Raw genomic sequence first — 25333 nt, forward strand, 5'->3', positions numbered from 1 at the left:
GGGGAGAAGGCCTTGCTCGGAGGCTGCTCCCCTCTGTCCAGCGCTGAGGGCCCGGGTCTGGCGTGAAGGCGCACGGGACGGCCAGCTCACCCCAACCGCATGAAAGTCTCAGGCCCCTACTGGCTCAGGGGCTCGGACGGCAGGGGCGCTGCTTCGGGGCTTCTGCCCGCCCCAGATGAGAGGGAGGCTCTGCCCCCCACGCCGGACGGCGGTAGCTCCTAAACTGGCCGTCAGCCTCCCGGCTGGCCCGCGGTCCGGCCCCGCCACTCTCCCTTGGGCCTCGGCTCCAGGGCCCAGCCTCGAGAGGCTGGCCCGCCCCGTCCCGCCTCTGCCCCGCCCCCGGGCCGCCCCCGCCCCGCCCCCTCCCCCGACTGGGGCCGCCCCGGGAGTCTGGAGGCGGGGGAGGCGGAGGGAAGAGGAGGAGCCCCGAGGCCGCCAGCTGGAGAGGAGCGGGCCGGAGCTGAAGGGCTGCCAGCCGGACGGCGCGGGCCATGAGGCGGCCCCGGGCGCCGGCAGCCCCAGTCTGCAGCCGCCCCGAGCCCCATGGCCCCCGCGGCCGCCCTGGCCCTGCACTTGGCCTCGGTCCTCAGCCTGTCGGGGCTCGGGGCCGCCAGCCGCCACTGCCCGGAGCTGCCCCTGGACGGCTGCGTGTGCACTGCCGAGCGTGCCCAGGGCCCCGGGCGGCCCGAGCTGCGCGTCCGAGTGGCCTGTGCCGGAGGGGACCTGGTGGCCACGCCACAGCCCGAGCTGCTTCCCCGCCGGACCGTCAGCCTGTAAGTACGCCCCGCTGGAAAGGGAGTAGCGGGAAAACAGAGACCAAAGGGGGGAAACTGAGGCAGGCACGCGGCGCCCCTGCCGAGGGCCGAAGCGGGATTCACGTCCTGCGCCGCGGCTCCCGCCTCGCTCGGTCGCCTGCCTCATCCGCGTGTGCCCGAGACACCAGGAGGGCCCCCTGTCCCGGGACCTGGGGCTCTGGCAGCGAGCCAGTCGTCCGCCCCCCTCGCCCGGGGCCGACTGGGAGCTGGGTCCCGCGCGTGGGCTCGCCGAGCTTTCCCTACCGCTCCCTGATGTTTCCTCCTTGAGACCGCGGCCCAGACTCCTGTCGCCCGATGGGGGCCGAGCCGCGGGGGCCCGGACCGGGACTCCGCCACCCCAGGCAGCGCCCGGGAGCTCCGGCTTTCCCAGGGCCCTTTGGCCCATCTGGGCTGTGCTCCCTCCCTCCCTGCGGGAGCTCGGGGACCGGTGGCTGCAGCCAGCCCCGAGGAGGAGCGAGCCGGGAACATCGTGACCCAGCTAACGTCTGGGGAACTTTTCTGGGGCCGTAAAAGTTTCAGGAAAGTTGGCCACCAGAGGAACAGGTCCTTGGCTGAACTCGGAGGAATGGATTTAGCATTTAGTGCCTTGTCAGAAGTGGAGAACCGATCCTCCTCCAGCTCGCCGTCCCCAGCCCCCCGCGGCTGCCCCCCCACCGCAGCCCCGAGACCCTCCCAGCTCCCTAGGATGCTCCAGCCCCCTGCCCCACTAACCCTCTGCCCCCAGCTCCCTAGGCATCCCGCCAGCCCTCTGCCCTACTGGCCCACCCCCCCCCCCCAACCCCCCGCTCCCAGGCGTCCCCAGCCCTCCCCCGGCCCCTTGCCCTACTAACCCCGCTGCCCCAGCTCCCAGCTCCCCAGGGGGCCCCTCCCAGCTCTGCTCTACTAGCTCCCCCTGCCCCCGCTCCCCAGCCTTCTAACTTACTGGCCGGCCCTACCCGCAGCTCCCCTGGGTGCCTCCAGCCCTCCCCAGCCTCTGCCCTACTAACCCTCTGCCCCCAGTTCCCAGCTGCCCAGGCCTTCCCTCCCCCTCCCCCCTTCTAACCCTTCTACCCGCAGCTCCCAGCCCCCCCCCCAGCGCCGCATCCCAAGCTAGCCTGATCTCAACTCCCCTAGGTCCCCCCCTCCCGCCTCCTCCCTGGGCCCCCTCCCTCTGCTCGGGAAGGCTGTCCGGAAACTGGCCACTTCTCTCCCCCCCCCCCCCCCCGGGGTCAGGGTTTGCTCTGGAAAGGTTCATAGTGGTTTTCTTTTCGGAAGGAGCAGGATTCACCCTGATCAGTCTATCTCGGGGCCCTTCTCTTCCCAAAGCGCTCGTTGACTAAGGTGGCCACGTTCGGGGGGGGGGGGGGAGGCAAGGTCCCGCCCAAGCCGACGCCCCCAGCCCCCCACCCGCCCCCCTCCCCGCCTCCCTGCGGGCCGCGCTCACCCGGAGGCTGAAAACAACCGGAAAGGAGAATTTGTTTAAACCGGACTGGAGCGGGGATGGGGGGAGAGGCAGGGGCGGGGTAGGGGGAGGCAGGGGCGGGGAGGGGAAGGATGCCGCTACCTGGCAGGCACGCCCAGGGGAGCTCGCCCCGTGGCCGCGGGACCTTTTGTCCTGAAGCCACTTGGGCCCGGGGCGCGCTTTAAGTGGACAGAGGCCCGAGCCTCGAAGCGGGGCAATGAAGGCCGCCTCGAGGGCCCGCAGATCCCTTCCGGAGGGACCGGGGGGAGGTCAGGGTCACGGTCACGTCCTGGAAGCGGAGCCCTTGCTCTGTCCCGCCTCGGCCCGGCCGGGCCTGCTCAGCGTCTCTCTGTTGACAGTTCATGCTGTGAACATCTTCACCGCTCGCTGCGCTTTTCCTCAAGTCATCACTTTCTGGAGGACGCCGGGGAGAGCGCGCGTAATTAAGCACATCTGGAGAGCGTCAGCCTGTCACTGTACAGATGTGGCGTGTACGCTGCAGCCTCGGCTCCGAGCTGTTGGCGCTAATGGTGGGCTAATTATCCTGGGGGAGACTGCCCGGAGCGGGAGGCTGCCTCCGGGCTGTGCGCGGGTGCTTGGGATGTGTGTGTGTGTGTGTGTGTGTGTGTGTGTGTACGTGTGTGTGCACGCGCGTGTCCGGATCTCATTCTCCTGTTTTCCCTAAGTTTGGAGCCAGGTCTGGATTCCTCGGGACGCCGGCCTGCCGGTCTTCCCTCCCCCTTCTCTTACCCCTCCCCAAAGAAATGACCTTAGTTTTTGCCCGGGCTGAGAAGTTGCTTGTTTTTCTTGTTTCTTGTCAGTACATAAAACAGGAGGAGCGTGTAGTGGGCACTTTAAAAAACGCTTGGGGACAGCACATAGTAGGCACTTTAAAGTCACTTGCAGATTCCTTTGTTGGAGATCTCCAAACTTTCTGAGTTTCCTCAAAGAGCAAAAAAGGGACTGAATCACAAGCTACTTTGTCCCCCTTAATCCCGCCTCAGTAGACCCCCTTCCCCTCCCCATCTTGACCTGAAATGTCTCTGTTTTTCCTGGACTTCTCTTACACTGGGAACTGTTTAAGCAGCAATTGTGATTGGAGAAGTCCACAGCTGGGGGATTCGGCATAATCTGAGGGGCTGAGCAGGGAGTGGGAGCCCCCGAGCTGGGGGGCAGGAACCTCAGAGCTGGGGGCTGGCCGGCTCCGAGGCAGTGATCTGTCATGGCCCCACATTCCCAATTGGGGAGCAAACACAGGAAAGCGGGGCGCCATCTGACGCCAGGTGGCTGGAGCGCCAGCTCTGAGCCGGCCACTTCTGGCTTTCCAATCCGCGGCGGGCCCGCTGGCCAAACAAGAGCCAGTCCCTAAGCTGGAGGTTTTATCATTTGTGAGGAAACGGTGCAGGGGACAAACAGCCAGCACTGCTGAAGTACCTACTGTGTGCTGGGCACTGAAAACATCCTGGGAATACAGAGACCAGTAAAAACTTTGGTCTCATTCTGGAGCGGGTGGCAGAAAAAACTGGGGGAAAACTCAGTGCCAGCAAGATTCCTCCCGAGCGGTCAGACAATCAGGGAAGGGAAGGGGAGCTTTCAGGGGACGGGAAAGGCTTCCTGTAGAAAGTGAGATTCTAGCCCAGCTTTAAGTGAGAGGAAGAAATATATTTATCCAAGGGAAGACACATCCCAGCAGAAAAGTGCTGGGAGCTATTTGCTCCCAAGGAAAGTCTGGGCAAGGCAGCCTGCCCTGAGCCAAGGGTGAAAACCCAGCTGGAGTGCTGAGACTGAGGTTTTCCGGGGGTCCTAGAAACCCCCAGGCTCAGCTCCTTTGGGGTTCCTATCTAAACACAGAGAGAAGTGCTGCAAACACAGGGGTATCCCCGAGGTGATGGGGGCCTGGCCCGGGAGGCCCAGTGGGGGTGGGTGAGGGCAGCGCTCTCCATATAAAGGGCTGGAGGCTCTGGATCTGGACGTCCCAGGCTCCATGGCCTTCTGTGACACATGAGTGGAGTCCGAACCAGTCACTGGCTGACGAGACCGTTGTCCCCCATGCTCTGAGGTCCTCCAGGCTAGCTTGTCTCCCAGGATCCATCCGTGGGGGACCCTTCTGTGGGTGCCCTGTTGGAAAAGGGAAATGGGAGGAGACAGTGACCCCGTGACACACCACTGCTTCCTTTCTGGGCAGGGCTCTGTCACCGGGTGCCCCCACAGACCCTCAGCTCACAGCGGGCAGGCTCTCCGGCCAATGGAACAGAGAGGGAGGGCGACGGGAACTGGACTTGCCTGCGGTCAGCTGACCAGTAGGAAATGTCGCCAAAGTCTGTGTAGGAAGTGACCCCCTCAGACACTGAAGGAGGTTCCCTCTTGGTGTGGTTTGTGATCCCCAGCCCAGGGTTCCTTCTCCCATCTCCTTGGGCCGGAATGCTGTGACCAAATCACTCAGGAAACAGGCCGAGGTGAGCCTGGGGGTGAGCCTGGAGGTGAGGGGGGCAGCAGCTGCCCCCCCCAGAGCAGGGCCGCAGGCAGTGGAGCAGGCCGTCTGAAGAGGGCCCGGCCAGAGCGTGCCGAGGGGAGGGGGCCCCAGGGGGACCCGATCGGCAGGTGGGGGCTGCCGGCCAGGCAGCTGCACAGTCTGGAGGCTGGGCCAGGAGGAATGAGGGGGTGAGGCTGAGGTCAGTTGGAGGCCAGAGCCTCGGCTGGGATGGTTTCCAGGAGGCCAAACTGTCTGACCAAGGCTGGGGCTACAGCTGCAAGTCCCCCCCCAGGACCCTCCCTGCCCCTTCCCTCAGGCCAGGGTCATTCTGGGTTAAAGGGGTCAGCTGTACTAGGGCTAGAGCTTAGGAGGCCCTGAGGGGTCAGACATGGGATCACAGGAGGCCCCGGGGGTCAGACATGGGAGCACGGGAGGCCCCGGGGGTCAGACATGGGATCACAGGCAGGTCCTATAGATGGGCGCCAGAACAGTGATACTTTTGGGGTAACTAAGAGCTGAACCTAATTGTGGTTCGGCTACATCCGATGGAGCATGAGAGTGTAGGGGAACGTTGCTGTGCTGAAAGGATGAGAAGCGTGATGAACGGATGGAGCATTTCTGGGGTGTCCCTGGGAGCCACACCCAGAGAAGACCAACCCAGAGGCAGGGCTCCCATTCCAAAGGGGGCGACAGCCCGCAGGGAGGGTCTCGGCTGGGAGTCCGCCGGGGGTCCTTCCGGGGCGGCCACAAGGGCGAGCGATGGCCAGGCCTTTTCTGTCTTTGTATTTCCTTGATAAAATGGCGTCAGCGTCCGATGACGGGGCCACGGATTCCTGGTGCCAGAACGTTCTTTCCAGGGTCTTCAGGGTTGCAGGCCTAGGTCCAGGCTTCCTGTTTTCAGGGGCGGCTTGGGGCCTGGCTCTTGGGTCCTAAGGGGACATGGTGGTCGAGGAAGTCTGACCCCCCAGCACTTGCTGCCTCCCTTTGTTCCCCTGCTCTCCAGCGCCTGCCCCGGGGGTGGCTGCCCCATCTCCACAGCTTATGGTGGCTGTGGGAGCCAGGCTGGGAGCAGGATGGGGGTTCAGGGCTCGGGGTTCCGTCCTTGTCGGCTTGCTGAGCCGGGAGAACAACCCGTCCTTCCTTCTTTGCAGAACGAGGGGATGGAAGATGTGGAATCCTGCATGTGATGCCGGATTTGGGGCTGCGTCCTTACTTTGCCAAACTTTCCTTCCTCTTTTAAACAAGACGCTTTGGCATGAGGTGCGATCAGGAGAGGGGGTGAGTGGGATATTTTGGAAACTGTAGGTGGTGCAGAGAGAGAGAGATCAATAACAATTTTAAAAGAAAAGATCCAGTTTTATCTTCTCCACCCCCAGAAATCAAAGGTACTGGCTTATGGTTTATGGATCGGTCTCTTCTCTTCCTGAAAAAGGGAGACAAGTGGAGGATGAGACAATATGGAGCCGAAGAAGCTCCTCGAGTGGGGGGTGACATGATCGGACCGAGAGGATGAGGGATGGGCCTGGGGAGAGTCCTGAGGCAGACTGGGAGCAGCCAGTCCCGGGTGAGGCGGCGAGGGCCCTGGCCAGGGGGGCAGGGCCAGAGGACAGAAGGAGCCCTCTTGGAGGGAGGCTCCGGGTATGGGGCACGCATGGGCGATGGTCCAGCAGAGGAGGATGAGTGGCCAGAGAGCTTGGAGGGGAATCAGCGGGCGCCAGTCGGCCAGAATCCAGAAGCTACAGAGAGATCAGCAAGAACAAAAGCGTGTTGGACCGGGCAGCTAAAGGCCCGAGATGACTTTGGGGGGGGTGAGGTAATTGGGGTGAAGTGACTTGCCCGGGATCACACAGCCAGGAAGGGTTAAGGACCCGAGCTCCTGTCCAGGGCCAGTGCTCTGTCCGCTGCAGCATCTAGCTGCCCCTGCCTGGCGGCCTTGGAGGGGAGAGGCCGGAAATGGGACTGCAGAAGGTCTGGAGGGAGAGGGGAGAGAGAGGCTGGGACGGCCTCTCTCAGCAAGTTCAGCTGAGAAGGAAAAAGAGAGAGAGGACAGTCGCAATTGGGGAGAGAATAGGGCGCGAATGAGCCATTTGGGAGCTTTTATTTTGGGGATGGGCATGTTTACAGGCAGCTGGGAAGGAGGTGATGCTGGGGAGACACTGGTAGGAAGCTCCAGAAAGGGGGACCCTAAGGGCGGGATCAGAGGGGAGCGTAGAAGGTGGTTGGAGAAGTCCCCTCTGCCTCAAACACTGCAGCCGAGAGGGGCGACGCGAGAACGCCAGGCCCTCGTGGAGAAGGGGAAGGGGGAGGGACCCTGGCCGGAAATGGCCTCTATTGTCCCAGGCCATGTCCTCCATCTGGGGCTGGGAGGAGAGAAGGTTCGATGCTAGACTCCTGGGGAATATGGTAAGCACACAGGGAACAAATGTTGTATTAGCAACCACCAGCATTTAGGGTCTGAAATAGGATGAAGCTCCAAGAGGTAAAATCTAAAGAGGAATAAAATACCATATCTATCCTCAGAGGGAAAAAGAGAAAAAGAAAGAAAAAAGAGAAAGAAAGAGAGAAAGAGAAAGAAAGAAAAAAAGAAAGAGAAAGAGAAAAAAGAGAGAGAGAAAAGAGGGAGAAAGAGAAAGAAAAAAGAAAAAGAAAGAAAAAAGAAGGAAACAAGGAAAGAAAGAGAAAGAAAGGAAGGAAGGAAGAAAGGAAGGAAGGAAGGAAGGAAGGAAGGAAGGAAGAAGAAAGAAGAAAGAAAGAAAGAAAGAAAGAAAGAAAGAAAGAAAGAAAAAAGAAAGAAAGAAAGAAAGAAAGAGAGAGAGAGAGGAAGGAAGGAAGAAGGAAGGAAGGAAGGAAGGAAGGAAGGAAGGAAGGAAGGAAGGAAGGAAGGAAGGAAGAAAGAAAGAAAGAAAGAAAGAAAGAAAGAAAGAAAGAAAGAAAGAAAGAAAGAAAGAAAGAAAGAAAGAAAGAAAGAAAGAAAGAGAATAAGAATAATTCAGACCTTTTCCTGATTCCCTGATTCCCTTTAAGAGGATTGTCTTTTTTTTTTCTGGGATTATCTTGAAAGGATCCCGCTTGTATCTCAGTATATACTAGAGCCATTTTCGTGCTGTCTCCCTCATTACCTTCTGAGCTCCCTGAGGGCAGGGACTATCCTTGCCCATCTTTGTATCCCTAGCCCCTGGCACACAGTAGGTGCTTGATAAATGCTTGTTGAGTCATCGACTATAAATGAGCTGACTTTTGTTCTTAGTGGAGGAAAAAGATTGTTTTTGCAATAATGATGATAAAAAAGGAGAACTCAAGGGCAGGTTGGGAGCAGGGAGAGGGGAAGGCTCAGTGGAGCCTAGGGTATGACATCTAGCCACAGAAGGAGGGGGGAGTGTGTGCAAGAAGGGGCAGCCCCCGCGAGGATGGCACACAGGCCTGGAGAGCCAGGGGCTGGCCAGTCTCCCCATCTGTTGAGCTCAGTCCGGAGCACTGTCAGTGTCTTCAGCGTGGGAACGGTTGCCGCCAGCCTTGCACTGGTCCCCTCTCCCCTCCCCTGTGCCCCCTGCCCTGCTCGGGCCCTCCGCTGTCAGCTCTCCTGCCCACCCAGGAAGGGAGGGACGCCCGCTCCCCATCTGGGCACCTCCTGCCTTCTCAGTCTCCTTTCTCCTGCGCCCTGCTGGACCCTGGGGCTTCAGCCCCACACGCCCCTCCCTCCCGGCTCTTCCCATGTTTCCCACTTCTTTCCCGACAGGCTCTTGCAACAACAAGGCCCCTCAGGACTGCCAGGGTCGACCCCATTTGGCAGATGAGGACACTGAGGCACAGACAAGCTAGGGGTCACTCAAGTCCTCCGATCCCAAGTCCCAGGGCTTGCCCATTGGCCCACACTCCTCTTTGGGCTGTTCTCCCCTGAGGGAGCTCCCAGCACCCGGCACGGAACTGGTCTAGGTGCTATTGCTTGTTCTTGCATCTGGATTTCTGTTCTGTGGGGGTCCAGGAGAGTTGGTGGCTGGGCTTGGGGAGAACCCCAGGAGCCCCCGAAGGCTCCAAGTTCAAGTTCAGAGTGATAGTGTAGGGAGGGAGTGTCTGGGGAAGGGGAGAGAGCAGGGGAGACCCTGGGGGAAGGAGGGGGCTTCCCCAAAGCTCCAGGACAGACGGGGCTGCCTCCCTGCTGACTTCTGGTAGTTCCAGGCTGTGGTCAGGGCGGCAAGCAGGGGAAGGACCTGCTTTGTTTCCTGAGGAGCTCGTCACCCCCAACAGGGACAATGGGTGTAGCGTTCTCTTCTCTAACGTAGAATGTTCTCTAGGAGCAGGTTTCCTGGGGGGCTCCTGGAGGCAGCCTTTGCTTCCGTTCTGTATAATAATCCCCCCAAACGCAGCCAGGTCCTTTACTGTCTCTTCCAAAATGTCCCGGGCGGCTTTCTCAGAGGCCTTGGTTCCTGCCAGTCCTTTGCCTCTGCCAGCTTCAGCCTCCAGCTCTCTGAATCTCCAGGAGCGCGAAGGGGGAAGGTGAATGACTCTGTCTCCGCCTCTGGGACTGGGGGCTTCTGACTGTGAATCCCCGAAGTCTCTCGTGGGCCCATCCTTTCCTGGGCTCCTCCTTACACGTGCTCGCTTAAAGGTGGGGACTCTAGTAGGTACTAAGTGCATCAGCATCGTCTCTCTTCCAGTGACTTGGCACCTTGTTTCAAGTTCTGGCCCGTAACAGATGAGGACCAAGCGCTCGGCACCGGGGCCCCGGCCCCGCCGGTCCGGAGCTGGCGAGGGCAGGGAGAGACCCAGAGGCCCCCGGAGACATCCCTGAGCATCAGCCAGTGCTAGGTCTGCGGCTGCAGCAGGATTTTCTGGGCTTCTGCTCCAGGCTGGAACCGTCCCCCTGCCCCGGCCCCAGCCAAGCTTTCCGGCAGCTTTTGCCCCTCGCTGGGGCTGTCCGGCCCTCGGGGCCTAGCTGGCTGACCACACTCCTTCCTGCTCGGAGGCAGAGGGCGGATGAAAGTGGCCCAGTTAGGGTTCGAGCAGGAGTGGGGGAGGGAAGACTCCAGCGCTTTCCCCGCTATAAAAAGCCGAGCAGTTTATTTTAAAACAGCCTTCCAGGTGCCCGGCCCGTGCCCCAGAAACGTCAAGAAGGGTTTGCGTTCTGCCGGAGCTGAGGCTCGCCCAGGCCAACCCCTGGGCTCCCTCCGCCATCCCCACCTGAGCCCCGCCGAGCATCCTGGGGGCCAGAGAGCCCTTCTCGGCAGCCTCTGGAGTCAGTGTGAGTGTGTGAGTGAGTGTGTAAATGTGTGTGTGTCTGTGTGTGAGTGTGAGTGTATGAAGGGGGCCCCAGGAGCCAGCCCTTCTTGCTCGGAGCCCCCTGGAGCCCAGCAGCCCGTGGCCGGGGCAGTGATTGAGCACCTTCTGAGTGGGGAGGACGGGCTGTGGAGAGGATTGCTGGGAAGGAGGCGGGTCCGGGCCCTGTTTCTTGGCCCCTTGGCCCGCTGGGTCTTGCCGGCACTCTCCCAGTCAGCCTCCACCTCTGCCACGGGCCAGCCGAGGGGCAGTGAGCCGGCGTGGTGGACAGAGCATCAGTTCTGGAGAACCCGAGATCTCCGGCCTTGGACACTTAACATTCACTGGCTGTGTGACCCTACACAAGTCACCCCCTGCCCCCAGCCCCAAATCATGGGCTGCCCTTCCAGAGCCATTGGGGGAAGGGCTTTAAGAGCGCCCCCTCTGCCTCTACTCAGGGCCCCTTTGCTCCCGATGACCAGATGTGCTCCTTGGGAACACTGTCAAGTTGTCCGGTATTGGGGCAAGCCCTCTGCCACCTCCCCTGGAGCCCGGGCAAGGGCAAAGGAATCCTCGGAAGCTCCAGCTAGGCCAGCTCTATGCCAGGAGGAAACCCGAGCTGATGGGGGGCACTTGGTGACCACAGGTGGGCCAGAGAGCCGGACCCCACGCATCGGTTTTCTCCAATCCTGTTTAGTTTGGTTTGGGACCAAGATGAATCTTCTAAAACCTTCAGGGATAAAAGAGCTGAGCCAAGCCTCGACTCAGGAGGAAGATGGAGGGGAGGAGCCAGAGAAGCAGCAGCATCCCTCCCTTTCTCCCCACCCATCGCAGGGTGTCACACTCTAAAATTCTAGGTCCTTTTTCTCCAAGTTCTGGAACCCCAGGTTCCGGCTCCCAGCTAACCCTTCTCTTTGCCTTATTTGAGCTGATCTAATAGTCTGTCTCATCAGATTAGCCCCTCTGACTCCTAATTCTCTCATCCGGACCATCGGTCGCCTCTCCCAGCCTCGGGTGCCCTGTGGCTGGACAAGTGGGCCAAGCAGACCTTCTTTCATGTCATTGATAGATTCAAACGGCACAGTCCGGACCCTGTCCCAGTGGCTCCGAAGGAGATGGGATTTCTCCTGACTCTTCAGGTCCACTCACAGCTTCTAAGCCAAATCCCCCCGACAGCCTCATTGAGGAGCCTGGAGGCTCGTTCCAGGCTCCGCATCCTGCTCTCGTCATCTTTTTTATTCATGGTAGAAATATATGTTAAATCCAATGTATGCACACATATTTATACAATTATCGTGCTGCACAAGAGAAAAAGAGAAGCAAAATAAAATGCAAGAAGCAACAACAAAGAGAGAGAAAATGCTCTATTGTGAACCACACTTAGTTCCCACGGTTCTCTCTCTGGGTGTAGATGGCTTCCTTCATCACTAAACAATGGAAACTTTTAATTAAATGCTGGAACATTAAATCATCTCGTTGTTGAAGAGAACCTCGTCCATCAGAACTGATCGTTGTACAGTCTTGTTTTGCTTGTACAATGATCTCCTGGTCCTGCTCATTTCACTCAGCATCAGTTCCTATAAGTCTCTCCAGGCCTCTCTGAAATCTTTCTTATGGATTGTTTCTTATAGAACAATAATATTCAATACCATTCATATACCCTAGCTTATTCAGCCATTCTCCAACTGATGGGCATCTCTTCAGTTTCCAGTTTCTGGCCACTACAAAAAGGGCCGCCACAAATTTTTGCACATGTGGGTCCCTTTCCCTCCTTTAAGATCTCTGGGATATAAGCCCAGCAGTAACACTGATGGATCAAAGGGGATGCACAGTTTGATATCCCTTTGGACATAGTTCTAAATTGTTCTCCAGAATGGTTAGAACCATTTACAACTCCACCAACAATGTATCAGTGTCTCAGTCTTCCCACATTCCCTTCCACATTTAGCATTATGTTTCCTGTCATCTTAGCCAATCTGACAGTAGTGGTATCTCAAAGTTGTTTTAATGTGCATTTCTCTGATCAATAGTGATTTGGAGCACCTTTTCATATGACTAGAAATGGTTTCAATTTCTTCATCTGAAAATTGTCTTTTTATATATTTTGACCATTTACCAATTGGAGAATGGCTTGATTTCTTATAAATTTGAGTCAATTCTCTATATATTTTAGAAATGAGGCCTTTATCAGATCCTTTGGCTGTAAATATGTTTTCCCAGTTTATTGCTTTCCTTCTAATCTTGGCTGCATTGATTTTGTTTATACAAAAACTTTTTAACTTAATATAATCAAAATTGTCCATTTTATGATCAATAATAATTCTTCTTTGGTCACAAATTCCTTCCTCCTCCACAGGTCTGAGAGGTAAACAATCCTATGTTCTTCTAATGTATTTATAATCTCATTCTTTATTTCTAGATCATGAGCCTATTTTGACCTTATCTTGGCATACAATGTTAGCTGTGGATCAGTGCCTACTTTCTGCCATACTTTCTGCCATACTAATTTCCAATTTTCCCAGCAGTTTTTGTCAAATACTGAGTTCTTATCCCAAAAGCTGGGGTCTTTGGCTTTGTCAAACACTAGATTATTAAAGTTATTGACTATTTTGTCCTGTGAACCTCACCTATTCCACTGATTGACTGGTCTATTTCTTACTCAAATGGTTTTGGTGACCGCTGCTTTATAATATAGAGGGGGTGTGCAAAGAACGAGGAAAGCCGATGGAAAGCTCTCCCCCACGGTGGGGTCCTTCCGATGGGGAGACCAGGCAGGATCTGCACAGAGCACGTGACGGAGTAGTAGTAATGAGCAGCGGGGGATGGCGGGCTTCCAGGCTGGTGGAGGGCTTCCCAGTGACCGTGGGAGGGAGCTACTATTTTACCGAGGAGGACATGGAGGGTCACCCAGCTAGGAAGTGTCTGGGGCTGGATTTGAACTCGCCTTCCTGACCACAGTGTGCATGGGGGATGGGGGAAGGACTGGGAGGTGGAGGGCATATGACTGACAGGCTCAGAGGGGAGCTGGTAGGAGGCTGGGGGGAAGACAGGGCTTGGACTCTAGGAGTGAGCCTGGAGGTGATGGGGGAGGGGAGGACTCCGGACATCATTTTGGCTGCTGCTTAGAGGACAGATGGAGGTGGGCACAAAGTCCCCAGGGGTGGATTTCAGGGGAGAGACCTAAGGAAAGGTGAGGAGAGTGGGAGCCGAGCTTTGGAGAAAGCGGTGGATGGCTGGATGTAGTGGAGAAGGAAGTGAGGGGGTTGGGCAGCTGCCTGGACGGAGAAGGGGTGGGGAGCAGGGGCGGCAAAGATGGGTGGTACTCTTGGTAGGAAGAAAGGAGGGTTGGGGGAAGTTTGGGGGACACAGACCAGACTGCTGTTTTAGGTGTCCCAGGGGCAGCTGGATTACCTGAATAGGTCTGGGCTGGGGAAAGTGCCTCTGAATGCCGCCCCACCAGGTTTCACTGGGACTGGCTCCCCATGGATTTGCTGGGTCTTGGAGGGGACATCAGGTGGGGGTGGGGCGGGGGGAGCCCTTGGAGCCCAGACTTCCCGTTCTGGGATCTTCTGAGGACAATCCTGGACTTGGCACAAGAGCCGGAGGTGGAGGCACCCCGAGGCTCCCTGTGGGAAGATGGACTGGATAGGGGTGAGCCGCCTGCCAAAGTCCCCCCTCGTGTTTAGTTTCTCAGTGATGAGCCATTCCCAAAGCACGTCCCCCTCTCCAGGATGTTGCCAAGAACTTCTGGGGAGCCCGTGTCTCCTTGGAGAAGCGATCCCGCCGAGGAAGAACGGGCCTGGGGCTCGGCTTTCCTCTCGCTTGTTTTTCTTAGATTTTCCCAAAGCAATCATTCCTCCTTGGCGCTGACACGCTAGTCGCGACCACAAGATGAGCCTGGGAGAAGAGCGGGGTCAGGAGAATGTGGTCAGTGCCGGCTGGAGCCGAGGGCCCCCCGGGAGCCAGAGCCTGGTTTTGGATCCAAAGGAGCTGGAGACGCTTTCCCACAAACTGGGGATTCTGGGCTGAGGAGGGAGGAGCGCCGGGGGAACCCATTCCTGTAAGTGTGTCCGGCCGGAGCCTTCGAACCCCTGAGATCTGCACAAACTGAATGCTTACTGAATGTGGAGGAGGGGCCTGGCCAGGCCAGGACTCCAGAACCTGCCTTTTGGCGCCAAAAGCTGTGTGTCCCAGGATCCGGGGCAAAGTGCTTGAGCCTGGCCAAGGATAAAGTCATCGGCCGCTTCCCCGGTAGCTGCCTCGTGCACGGCATGGCGGAGCGGACGCGTTGCAAGCTTCTGAAGTCCTGCAACAGAACGGAGCCATCTCCTTGATGGGGACCCTGCCCCCCCTGTGCTCCCCCACAGCAGACCCTTGACTGCCACGTTTGGCAGGTCACGTTCTCCAGCCCATGGATAACTTCTGTCTGATTGTTTACCAGCTCAGGGAGGGAAGAGGGCGGGAATTTGGAACTGGGAACGTTAAATAAAAATATTTAAAAATCGAAAAAACAAGGGTGAGTGTGCCCAGAATAGGAAGACAAATGAGCCGAGTTCATCCCCGGCGCCAGGCTGGACGTCCTCACCAATAGATGCTTGAGCCCTTTCAGAGGGAGGACTGAGCTCCCCCACTTCTCGGGGTGACTCAGGTCTGACCTCTGAGGTTTTCCCCAATAAATCTGAGCTTCCTTCTGACAGAAAGGGTCACTGGGAGTCTTCTTCGGACCCCAAACATCTGCAGTTCCTTCAGCCCTTCCTCATAAAATGGTTTGGAGGAGCATAGAATCTGAGTAGATGGGACTTTAGTGAATTGACATCCAAAATGGCGGCACCCATCTCCAGAGCTCTCCAGGGGAGGCAGGATGAGCAACCCCAGCTCTCTCTGAGCCCCAGTTCTGCATGAGCCCTGAATGCTGGAGCTCCCAAAGGGAGGACTTCATCTTTTTCCTCCAAGCCTTCCTCGTGGGACCCACTCTCGTCTCTAGGTTAGATAGCGAGCCAAGGAAGACACTCGTAGTCTATTTCTCTAGCCTGTGGAAGCTTAGTTCAAGAAAGGCCCCCAGCGTCTGCCAGGTGAGCTCAAAATCTTCCTAAGACAATTCAAACGTAAGTGATCGTTTCCTGGCTTGGTACGGTCCAGGTTCCCCGGCGTACAGGAGGGAGGTCGGCACAAGGGCTTTGTACACCTTCGGTCTGATAGTTAGTCTACAACCTCCCCTCTCCCCCGCTTTCCTTTGGAGCCTCCAGAGCTAGCTTTGGCAAAGCCTGGGCCAACCTGTGGACACTGTATGCTGCCCAGTGAGCAAACTCATCCACAGCATTCAGGCTTCTCCACTTGTTGCAACCAGTGGCTTCACCTGTGGGTGATGGAGCCCTAGGTTTTCTTGGTGTCAATCGTCGGACCAAACTGAGTGCCAGCGGCAGAGAACGGAGCCTGCTTTGTGGCATCCCAGCTCCAGGAGCTGCACCGAGTACCCAGTCCTCTGCAGCTTGTACATTTTAAAAAATATTTTGAGTACCGGGTGGGATACCCGCCTCCTGCAGCAATCAGGTCTGAGAGGGTGAGCAGAAAACTTTTAGGGCTCCTTTTCTGGCCCCTTTCTCACACCCAGAGGTATGCAGGGTGATTTTTAAGGGCTGCTCCGACACCTGGGGGGCTGCCAAACCTCACAGCTGTTTTCAGAGAGAAGAAAAGGCCATGGTCCAGGCCACCTGTGTTCAGGGTGACGGCTACTGTTGCCCATGTCTCTGTGCCTGCTGCTTTGTCACTTGCTCATCACTACAGGACTGAGAGGTAGCAACAGTAACATGGCCTGGATGCTGTCTTGTGATCCGTGAGCCAATCGGACTGAAGGGAGGCAGAGTTGCACAAAGTCACCAGCCACTCTCCCAGAATCATCGCTGTCCAGTAGCAGGACAGAGTCAGGAGGACCGTGATGGGTCAGGGTGCGGTACCTGATTTCGGTGTCTCTGATACCCACCCGAGCTCTCATTGCATCCAGCACCTCTCCACTCATCTGGTCTATATCTGGCCACCCAGAGAGCTCCAGAGGGGAAGGTGAGGCTGGTGACTTTGCCCAGCCCACCCTCACTCAAATCTGATTCACTTGCATGTCGTTGCCTCACCTCCCTGAGGTCATGGTCCTACGAGAATGAAGAATGCCACCACTCTCATATGGTGTGCACTCCGGTGTAGACAGCTGTGATTGTTTATCCTGGAGAAGAGATGTTTGGGAACAGGCAGGACTGTGGTCTGCTGGTGGGCGACTCTGGAGGAAGGTCTAGGTCCCTTCTGCTTTGCCTGGAGGCAGAACCAGGTGCCATGGCAAAGCTGCAGCCAGGCAAGTTTCAGTTCCACTGAATGAAAGTTTCCTCTCAGAGTATCCCCGAAGTGGAGTGGGTTGCTCTAAGACATCAGGGGTTCTCTTGGGAAGTTTTTTTCATTTATTAATTTATTGTTTTGTTCTTACATCACCTACAACCTCCTGTGGATCTTTCCCTACCTTCTCTCTGACAAAGAGCCATCTCTTACAATGAAAAATGTTTTTTTTAAAAGAGGGCAGCGTCAGTTCAGGAAGACTAGCAAACACACTAAGACAGTTGCTTGGTGCCTTTGGGTTCCCTGCCTTCCTAGTTCTGCAAATTTCCCTTTGCATCAATCCTGGCAAGTCTCCTTTCTTCTCTCCACTCATCCTCAATTTCTTCTGCCTCGGGGGCTTGTGGGCCAAGTCACCTCGTCCCCACCTCTGGCCAAGCCCCAGGCGATAGGCACCTGTTAAATTTCTTTTCTTAGCCAGCACACAAAGCTATCTGTGAGGGGATCTCAATGATGATGAAATTTTCCATCACTGACTAAGCAAGGCATTTCTTTAGCAATCTTGGGCACATTTTCAAGGGGATTCTGGTCCAGAGAGGCCCATCTGAAATCCCTCTCAGACCTGTGATCTGTAACTTTGTGAACTGGATCCAACTCAAGGAAGCTGGAGGCTGAAGCCTATTTGAGCTGGAAGAAGAAAAGACAGCCAAGATGTGCTAACTGGCTGTGGAAACTTTCAGGCTCCTTGTCCTGGGAGGGCTGAGTGGTGGAAGGGTTGCTAAGGCCCAGCTGATCTTGGACTGGCTGCTTCTTCCTCTCCATTCCCTCACCTATTGCCTGTGGCTTTTGCTCTCGCCACCCCCTGTCTTTCTCTCTCCACCCTAGATCCCCAGCCCTACTCTCCCACCTGCCCTCCTCACCCACCCACTCCCTCCATCCCCCTTGTCTGAGAATCTTCGATCCGAAGCCACAAATGGGATATTTCCAGGAATGTTTTCCCATATGTTTTCATTTACAAAATACAGGCTCATCTCCAGAGTGGCTAAATCTGGAGGTCAAAGTGCCTGGAGCCTCAGAGAGGCCGTTGCCGACTCAGGGCCAGTCCTGGTTCCAAGAACCTCAATGAGCTCCCACTGAAAAAGCCCTGTTTGGTCTCTGGGCTCGTGGGGGCTGTACTTTCCCTGCCCATCGATCACAGCCAAACCTTCCTGGGATGAAGGACTCCCTAGTAGCCTGCTGTGGCTGCTGAGGCTGGGCTGAGGGAGGGGAGCTGTAGGTACAGTTACCTGGGCTTGTCCCCTCGATGAGTCACTTCTGCAGCATGTCCTTCATTAAGCATCTCTGGGGCTAACTGGCAAAAGCAGCTCAGCGAGTCTACCTTGGCAGAGAGAGCCTGGGACTGTGGCTGTGGCTTTGCGACACTGACAGACTTGGGATGAGGCCAGGCTCTAAATCACCATTGTGTCCATGAGCTGGTCTCAATCTTGACTTGGGGCAGGGTCCCAGAGCCAGGAATTGTTTGTATTCAGAGACCCCTCTCTCACCCTCAAAGACGAATCTCTGAGTTAGTCCAGGGACTAATCAGCTCAGACACTGATTTGACCTTTTTTTTTAATTAAAGCTTTTTATTTACAAAACATGTCTGGGTCATTTTTCAAAATTTCCCCTTGCAAAGGCTTCTGTTCCAAATTTTCTCCTCCTTCCCCCGACCCCCTTCCCTATATGGCAGGTGGTCCAATACATGTTAAATATGTTAAAATATATGTTAAATCCAATATATGTGTACATATTTATGCAGTTATCTTGCTGCACAAAAAAATTGGATCTAGAAAAAAGAAACCTGAAAAGGAAAACAAAATGCTAGCAAACAACAATAGAAAGAGTGAAAATGCTATGTTGTGATGCACTCTCAGTTCCCACAATTCTGTCTCTGGGTGTAGATGTCTCTCTTCATCACTGAATAACTGGAACTGGTTTGAATCATCTCATTGTTGAAGAGAACCAAGTCCATCAGAATTGATCAATATATAGTCTTCTTGTTGCTGTGTATAATGATCTCCTGGTTCTGCTCTTCACTAAGCATCAGTTCATGTAAGTCTCTCCAGGCCTCTCTGTATTCATCCTGTTGGTCATTTCTTAAAGAACAATAATATTTTGTAGCATTCATATAACCATAACTTATTCAGCCATTCTCCAATGGATGGGCATCCACTCAATTTCCAGTTTCTGGCCACTATAAAGAGGGCTGCCACAAACATATGGGTCCCTTTCATTCCCTTAAGATCTCTTTGGGATATAAGCCCTATTAGTAGAAGCACTGCTGGGTCAAAGAGTATGCACAGTTTGATAATTTTTTGAGCATAATTTTAATTACTCTCCAGAATAGTTGGATCCATTCACAATTTCACCAACAATATATCAGTGTCCCAGTTTTCCCACACCCCCTTCAACATTCATCATCATATTTTCCTGTCATCTTAGCCAGTCTGTGTAGTGTGTAGTGATATCTCAGAATTGTCTTAATTTGCATTTCTCTGATCAATAGTGATTTAGAGCACCTTTTCATGTGACTAGAAATGGTTTCAATTTCTTATCTGAAAATTGTCTGTTCATATCCTGTGACCATTTACCAATTGGAGAATGGCTTGAATTCTTATAAATTTGGGTCAATTCTCTATATATTTTAGAAATGAGGCCTTTATCAAAGAACCTTTGAATGTAAAAATGTTTTCCCAGTTTATTGCTACCCTGCTAATCTTGCCTACATTAGTTTTGTTTGTATAAAAACTTTTTAACTTAATATAATCAACATTTTCTATTTTGTGATCAATAATGATCTCTAGTTCTTCTTTGGTTACAAATTCCTCTTCCTCCACAGGTCTGAGAAGTAAACTATCCTATGTTCTTTTAATTTGTTTATAATATCATTCTTTATATCTAGATCATGAACCCATTTTGACCTTATCTTGGTAATAGGTGTGAATTAATGTCTAGTTTCTGTCACACTTGTTTCCAATTTTCCCAGCAGTTTTTGTCAAATAGTGAATTCTTATCCCAAAATCCGGGGTCTTTGGGTTTGTCAAAGACAAGATTACTGTAGTCTTTGATTATTTTGTCCTGTGAACCTAACCTCTTCCACTCATTAATTAGTCTATTTCTTAGCCAGCACCAAGTGGCTTTGATGACCACTGCTTTATAACATAGGCCATCTTCATTTGCTTTTTTTTCCCATTAATTCTCTTGACATTCTTGACCTTTTGTTCTTCTAGATGATTTTTGTTGTTATTTTTTCTAGGTCAATAAAATAATTTCTTGGGAGTTTGATTGGTATAGCACTAAATAAATAGATTATTTTAGGGAGTGTTGTCATCTTTATTATGTTTGCTTAACCTATCTTTAGAGGGCTGGAACTCTGGAGAGGTATGCTTGAAACAAGGTGTTAATTCAGTGGGATTGATGAGATAATGGTTTTCTAGTTCACATATATACTTAGTACTTAGTATGGTAATGTAATGGTTCTTTAGTTCACACATAATATGCTGTAATGATATAACTACAATAAGGTATATAAGAACTCAGAAGGACTGGAAGATAGACATTCTATCTTTGACCAGCCTCGTGGTGGCTCTCCTGCCTCCTGCACTAAGATCAAGACTGGGTCAGAGAGAAGACTAGACTCTATTCTTGACCATTATTATGGGTATCTATCCTGCTGAAACTAAGGCCTGTCTGAAGGACCTCCAGAAAGCTAGAGAGGCCTATTGAATTGCACTTGATGTTTTTCCAATTGCTTAGATCTGACTTTATTTGTGTGGAAAGTGTTTTGTGATTTTACTCATATTGTTTCTGACTATCCCTTGGCAGATAGAGTCCCAAATATTTTATACTATCAACAGTTATTTTAAATGAAATTTCTCTTTGTATCTCTTGCTGTTGGATTTTTTGCTAGTGATGTATAAAAATGCTGATGATTTTTGTGGATTTATTTTGTATCTTGCAACTTTGCTAAAGCTGTGGATTATTTCTAATAGCTTTTTGGTAGAATCTCTGGGGTTCTCTAAGTATAATACCATATCATCTGCAAAGAGTGATAATTTGGTTTCCTCATGACCTACTCTAATTCCTTTAATCTCTTTTTCTTCTCTTATTGCCAAAGCTAGCGTTTCTAATACAATATTGAATAGTAATGATGATAGTGGGCAACCTTGTTTCACCCCTAATCTTATTGGAAATGTTTCCAGTTTATCACCATTACATATGATGCCTGCTGATGGTTTTAAATAGATGCTACTGAGTATTTTAAGGAAAAGTTCATTTATTTCTATACTCTATAGTGTTTTTTTTTAATAGGAATGGATGTTGGATTTTATCAAATGCTTTTTTTGCATCTTAAGATAATCATATTTTTTGTTAATTTGGTTATTGATATAGTCAGTTATGCTAATAATTTTCCTAATATTGAATCAGCCCTGCATTCCTGATATAAATCCTATTTGGTCGTGGTGTATTATCCTGGGGATGATTTTCTGTAATCTCTTTGCTAATATTTTATTTAAAATTTTTGCATCAATATTCATTAGGGAGATTAGTCTATAATTGTCTTTCTCTGTTTTTATCTGTTTAGGTATCAGTGTCATGTCTGTGTCAAAAGGATTAGGCAGGAGTCCTTCCTACCCTATTTTTTCAAATAGTTTATATAGTATTAGAGTTAATTGTTCTTTAAATGTTTGATAGAATTTACATCAGGTAAATCCATCAAGTCCTGGGGATTTTTTTCTTAGAGAGTTGACCATTTCAATGAGAACATCCTGCTGGATTTATTCCAACTAATGAGAAGTTGGAGGAGAACTGTATTTGAGGGCCTTATCTCTGGTCTAGGCATTAGGCAGGCAATCAGGAACAGTCTCACCATGGGCAAATTCCTTAAGTTCTACAGATCTCAGTCTTCTCATCTATAAAATGGTGGCATTGGGCCAGATGGCCTTCCAGGTCAAGATATGTGAGACTATGGTTGTGGAGGCTTGAAGCTGCTTTCTTTCTACAAATATCTCACATCCATGATCACTCTTGAAGTGAAATAACTATGGAAGATCAACTTTTGTTGTCCATCAAGCAGTGGGCATTTGAGGGAACTTCTCCTGGGCCAGGTCCTAGGAAGAATCCATCTCCAGAGCAGGAAGTCCCTGCCCTCAGGTGGCTTCCATTGTATGGAGGAGCAAGGATGTGGGACAAGGATAGCCCCTAGACTTGGGACCTACCTGAGAGAAGAGACTCCCAATGTGCTCATTAGCCCTTTCCTAATGTGTGGTCTCAGCAAATGACTGAGAGGCCTGAGGTTTAGTAACTGGCCCAAGGTCACACAGCCATGTTTTGTAAGATATGGACTCAAATGTTTTTTAATCACTAAATCACACACACACACACACACACACACACACACACACACACACAAAAGCATGCACAAAATGCATAATTAATGAGATCATCTTTTGGAGAGGGTACCAGCACCTGAAAGGATCTACAATTACTGCACAGAGAAGGTGGCATTAGTGCTAAAGACTATGAGAGATCAAGGAAAGGAGTAAGGACATTCCAGACCTGGGGGACAGCCAGAAAAAAATGCCCAGAGCCAAACAATGGAGCATCTTGTTTGTGGAACAGCCAGGAAGCTGGTGTCACTGGATGGAAGAATATTTAGTGGAGAGATGATGACTGGAAAGACAGTAAGAGGTTGGATTAAAGGGCTTTGAAGGCCAAGCAGAACATTTTGCATTTGTTCTCTGGGACACAGGGAGCCCCTAGAGCTTATTGAGAAGGGGTCAGTTGTTGAGTTCCTGTTCTTCTTTAAAATATAATAATGGTTCTCTCTGGGAGAGAGCAGGTTTCTCTGGGAGGTTTTCTGGAGGCAGCCTTAGTATCAGTTCAGATCAATAATTACCCCAAATGCAGCCAGGTGATAAAAGTTCAGATCTTTTATTGTCTCCAATATAGCCCGGTTAGCTTAGAGGCCTATCTTTCTGCTTGGTTCCAAGAGCTCCCTCAAAATGTCTCCAAATCCAAAGGTTTGTCCTTCAGCCTCCAGCCAGCCAGGTGGAAGTTGTAATGTATCTTTCTTGCCTCTGAGAGAGGGCTTCTGGCTGAACTTACTTGACGCTCCGCTCTCAATCTAATTTCAGCTGAACTCTCTTAACTGGGCCTCTGCTTTCTTCTTATATATCAGAGAGTGGGATTATGGGTTTTCTCCCATGCTCTCTGGACCTGAGATCTTCAAGGGAGGTGTGAATTCGGATATCTCATACTAAACCCTGAAATCTCCCAAACATCTCCAATTGAAATCTCCAATGAGTAAAAAAGGTGTGAACACAAGCATTGTATCAATTAATTCTACTTAGTACCTTGTTTCAGGTTCTGGCCCAAAACATCTCCTTGTAAGATTAGATCAAGGATACTGAACCATGCTAAATTAGATAATTTTTGTCTCTATCAACTCTAATGACTTAACAATTTGTAAAGATTACAGCAGTCAGTGACATAATCAGATCTGTGCTTTAGGAAAATCACTCTGGTGCCTGAAAGGAGGATGGATTGGAAAGGAAGAGACAAGACAGACAGACTCCCACCATCACAACAGGTATGAGGTGATAAGAGTCTGCACTAAGTGGGAATTGTGTCAGAGGAAAGAAGGGGCATGTCTAAGAGATGCAGCAAAGGTGATACTGGCAAGAGATGCTACAAAGGTGAAACAGACAAGAGATGTTACAGAGGTGAAATACACAAGAAATGTTGCAGAGGTGAAATGGACAAGAAATGTTACAGAGGTGAAATACACAAGAGATGTTGCAGGGGTGAAATGGACAAGAAATGTTACAGAAGTGAAATACACAAGAGATGTTGCAGAAGTGACATTGGCAAGAGATGTTGCAGGGGTGAAATGGACAAGAAATGTTACAGAGGTGAAATACACAAGAGATGTTGCAGAAGTGACATTGGCAAGAGATGTTGCAGGGGTGAAATGGACAAGAAATGTTACAGAAGTGAAATATACAAGAGATGTTGCAGAAGTGACATTGGCAAGAGATGTTACAGAGGTGAAATAGATAAGAGATGTTACAGAGGAAAAATTAACAGGCTTTGACACCATATTGGATATTGGGAGTGAGAGATAGCAAGGGACCCAAGAATGATCTGGCTTGGAAGCCTGTGGACCTAGTAAGATAGGGGTGGCCCTCTACAGTAATAGGGAAGTTTGAAAGGTTTGGGGAGAATGAGTTTGATCGCCTCCTGTAGGATATCCACTTTGAGATGGTGATATGAGACCTCTATAAATGTAAACTATCCAGATGGTAAAAATGTGGGCAATGCCAAGATTAAGCCTGTGATTTCCTCGACTCCATAATAACTCAGCGAGCTTCTCCTACTCTGTTGTGGCTAACGATCAGGGTTGTGGGTTACCACAGTCAGGTCATACTTCAACTTACACTTCCAGGGTATCCCAAGTAAACAGATGCACATTCCTACAAGAAAAAATAGCTGGCTGCTTTGAGTATGCTAGAGCAATAATGAAGTCACATGAGTGCTATTTCAAATGTCCTATTTGCATGGTTCGTTAACGATTGTCGAGGAATTTGCCCAAACCTCGTTTACGTGTAGCTCCCAGGGCTCAACCCCAGTTAGAGAAGGGTCAAAATAATGGCATCTGTTCTCCCTTGGAGCCAGTCAGATTTTGCTGTCCAGGAGCCAGTTTTGGTCTCCTCCTTCTCTGGCAGAGCTTGGGTCTGGAAGGCTGTGACTGTGGCAGCCAGGGGATCACTTTCTGGCTGCTGCCTGAGCTTAGCAAGCACAGGCTTTGGGGGAGTTGAGAGTATCCTTCTCTTTTAATAGTTCTTGGCCTTTGGGATGCTTGTCATCATTCCTAGTGGCTTGCTGTGATGGTGGGATGAGCATATCGGCTGAGTGTTTTCTGTCATCTGTGTTGGGGTCAGTGATCTTCAGGAATCTAGTGTGGGGCAACAGTATCTTTGGTTCCTCCCTAATACTGATACCCTCCGTACCACAAATAAGGACCCCCAGACCCCAATTGCAGGAGCAAGTTCTATTCTTTCATTTAAATCAGCAGTTTAGTGTCATTGTATTCTTATTGATGTGGCCCTCCACCCCCTGGAGCAGACTGAAGCTTATCCTTGTTCTTCTGTGTGACTTCTATCATAGCCTTTTCACAGATCCTCCACTGGGCATGTGCCAGCCCATTAGGGACCTCAAGGTCCTTACCAAGTCCCATGATACCAATGTAGCATTAGGGATGATCATCTGGGATCTGTTGGTCTCCCTCCATTTCCATCTCCATTTCCAAACCCACAATTATTTGATGACAGTGTTTATCATACTTCTTTGACACAAGGCTATCTTGGAAATGGCCTGCTTCTTCCCTACTCTCTCAGAGTCTGTAGAGCTCTGTGATGAGGCAGGGGATATATAATGGGAGCAGTTTAGGCTCAGGGTGACCCCTTCCTAGTCTTATCTGTGGTCCTGTCTGTTCTTTCTCTGGTTCTCTGCTGGGCTTTGCTTATCATCACCTGCTGCATCTGGTGCCATTTTGATGAGCTGGCATGGTGTTGCTGCTCACTAAGCCATCTGTTACAGCCTGACCATGGGCATTTTCCATCCATCTGCTTTTTCTTGTGTGGAATCAGCCCAGACTTTAGAGTGACCCTGGATCTCTATATTGTAGGACTCTCATGTGGCCAATTCATTTTCTTCTCCTTAAGGGCCTCTTCACCCCCAGAAATTGTTTCTTGCATTTGTGTGCAAGAGGGACTTATGCCCCCCACTCATGTCTTAGACATTAAAACTCAAGAGAAGTAGACAGAGAGGAGATGGCAGGATGAGGTGAATTTCTGAGTTTATCTTCTCCAAGGGACAAGATTGTGAAAGATCTTGATGACATCCCATGAAGGATCTTTTTCGAAGATCTTTGATGTGGAGCCTGGGAGAAGATTTGGGAGTGGAGATTGGGAGCGCAGTGGATGCCAACTATCT

At 51.9% G+C, this 25333-nt stretch overlaps 1 protein-coding gene across 1 annotated transcript in view; it reads left to right on the forward strand.

Moving 5' to 3' along the window:
- Positions 1-466: 466 nt before the first annotated feature.
- The window catches only part of ADGRA1 (adhesion G protein-coupled receptor A1), a 207620-nt gene continuing 182753 nt past the window's right edge, over positions 467-25333 (forward strand). Inside the window, exon 1 of the mRNA XM_051982798.1 lies at positions 467-773. Coding sequence (XP_051838758.1) covers positions 544-773 — 230 coding nt within the window. The 5' untranslated portion in view covers positions 467-543. The remainder of the gene's footprint in view (positions 774-25333) is intronic.

This window comes from Antechinus flavipes, chromosome 2 (genome assembly GCF_016432865.1).
Source record: "Antechinus flavipes isolate AdamAnt ecotype Samford, QLD, Australia chromosome 2, AdamAnt_v2, whole genome shotgun sequence".
Classification (NCBI taxonomy): Eukaryota; Metazoa; Chordata; class Mammalia; order Dasyuromorphia; family Dasyuridae; genus Antechinus; species Antechinus flavipes.